The sequence below is a fragment of the Priapulus caudatus genome, unplaced genomic scaffold (assembly GCF_000485595.1).
Source record: "Priapulus caudatus unplaced genomic scaffold, Priapulus_caudatus-5.0.1 Scaffold17152, whole genome shotgun sequence".
Classification (NCBI taxonomy): domain Eukaryota; kingdom Metazoa; phylum Priapulida; class Priapulimorpha; order Priapulimorphida; family Priapulidae; genus Priapulus; species Priapulus caudatus.
The window spans coordinates 1-681 of NW_014594213.1; the positions used below are offsets into that span (position 1 = coordinate 1).

At 55.9% G+C, this 681-nt stretch overlaps 1 protein-coding gene across 1 annotated transcript; it reads right to left on the minus strand.

Moving 5' to 3' along the window:
• Positions 1 to 63: 63 nt before the first annotated feature.
• Positions 64 to 504, minus strand: LOC106820516 (SET domain-containing protein 4-like; the record flags this gene model as incomplete). Its single annotated transcript, XM_014825027.1, has 2 exons — positions 64 to 238; positions 396 to 504. Coding segments are annotated over 2 exons (284 nt in total), but the record flags the coding sequence as incomplete, so codon positions are not given.
• Positions 505 to 681: the final 177 nt, after the last annotated feature.

The following is a 681-nucleotide window of genomic DNA, read 5'->3' on the forward strand; positions in this document are numbered from 1 at the left end:
CTCTCTCTCTCTCTCTCTCTCTCTCTCTCTCTCACTCTCTCTCTCCCTCTCTCCCTCCATTACCGAGGGTGAACAGCACGACCCCGTGCGGGTTCCGGGGAAGCGTGAAGCCATACTCGAGAAGCAGAGTGCGGTTGTCGTGTGCACCGTAGCAGATCAGCGGTTGCTCGTGGCGATGGTAAGGAGTCAGCGTGCGAATCTCGTAGCATCCCGACAAAGCGTTGAATCCAGCTTCCACCTGTCAGGCAGAGACAGAGATGAGAGAGAGAGAGAGAGGAGGGGCAAGGAAGAGAGGGGAGACCTCTACCTGTGCCGTCTCACCAAAACGGGGTACGAGTGTGACAGACCGGTGAGGGGGAGCACAACCAAGTATGATTGTAATAGAATAGACATACCTGAGCAGTCTCACTGTGGTTGAGCAGGTCTAGGTAGGGAGCCAGTCCGTACTCGTCCTTCTGCGTGGGGCTCAGGTAGGGGCTGGCCGGCATCTCCATGTACACCGACCTGCGTGCAATTAAGATAGCACCTCGTCATCACCAGAGAATAGCGCACGGTTTACCGTACGTGAGGATAGAACAGCGATTCATCGGCGGCTAGGGAGCATTTATCACAGCAGGTCACGTGGCACACGCTGGCCACAAGCCGTCCAACTCATTCTCTCTCTCTCGCTCTCTCTCTATC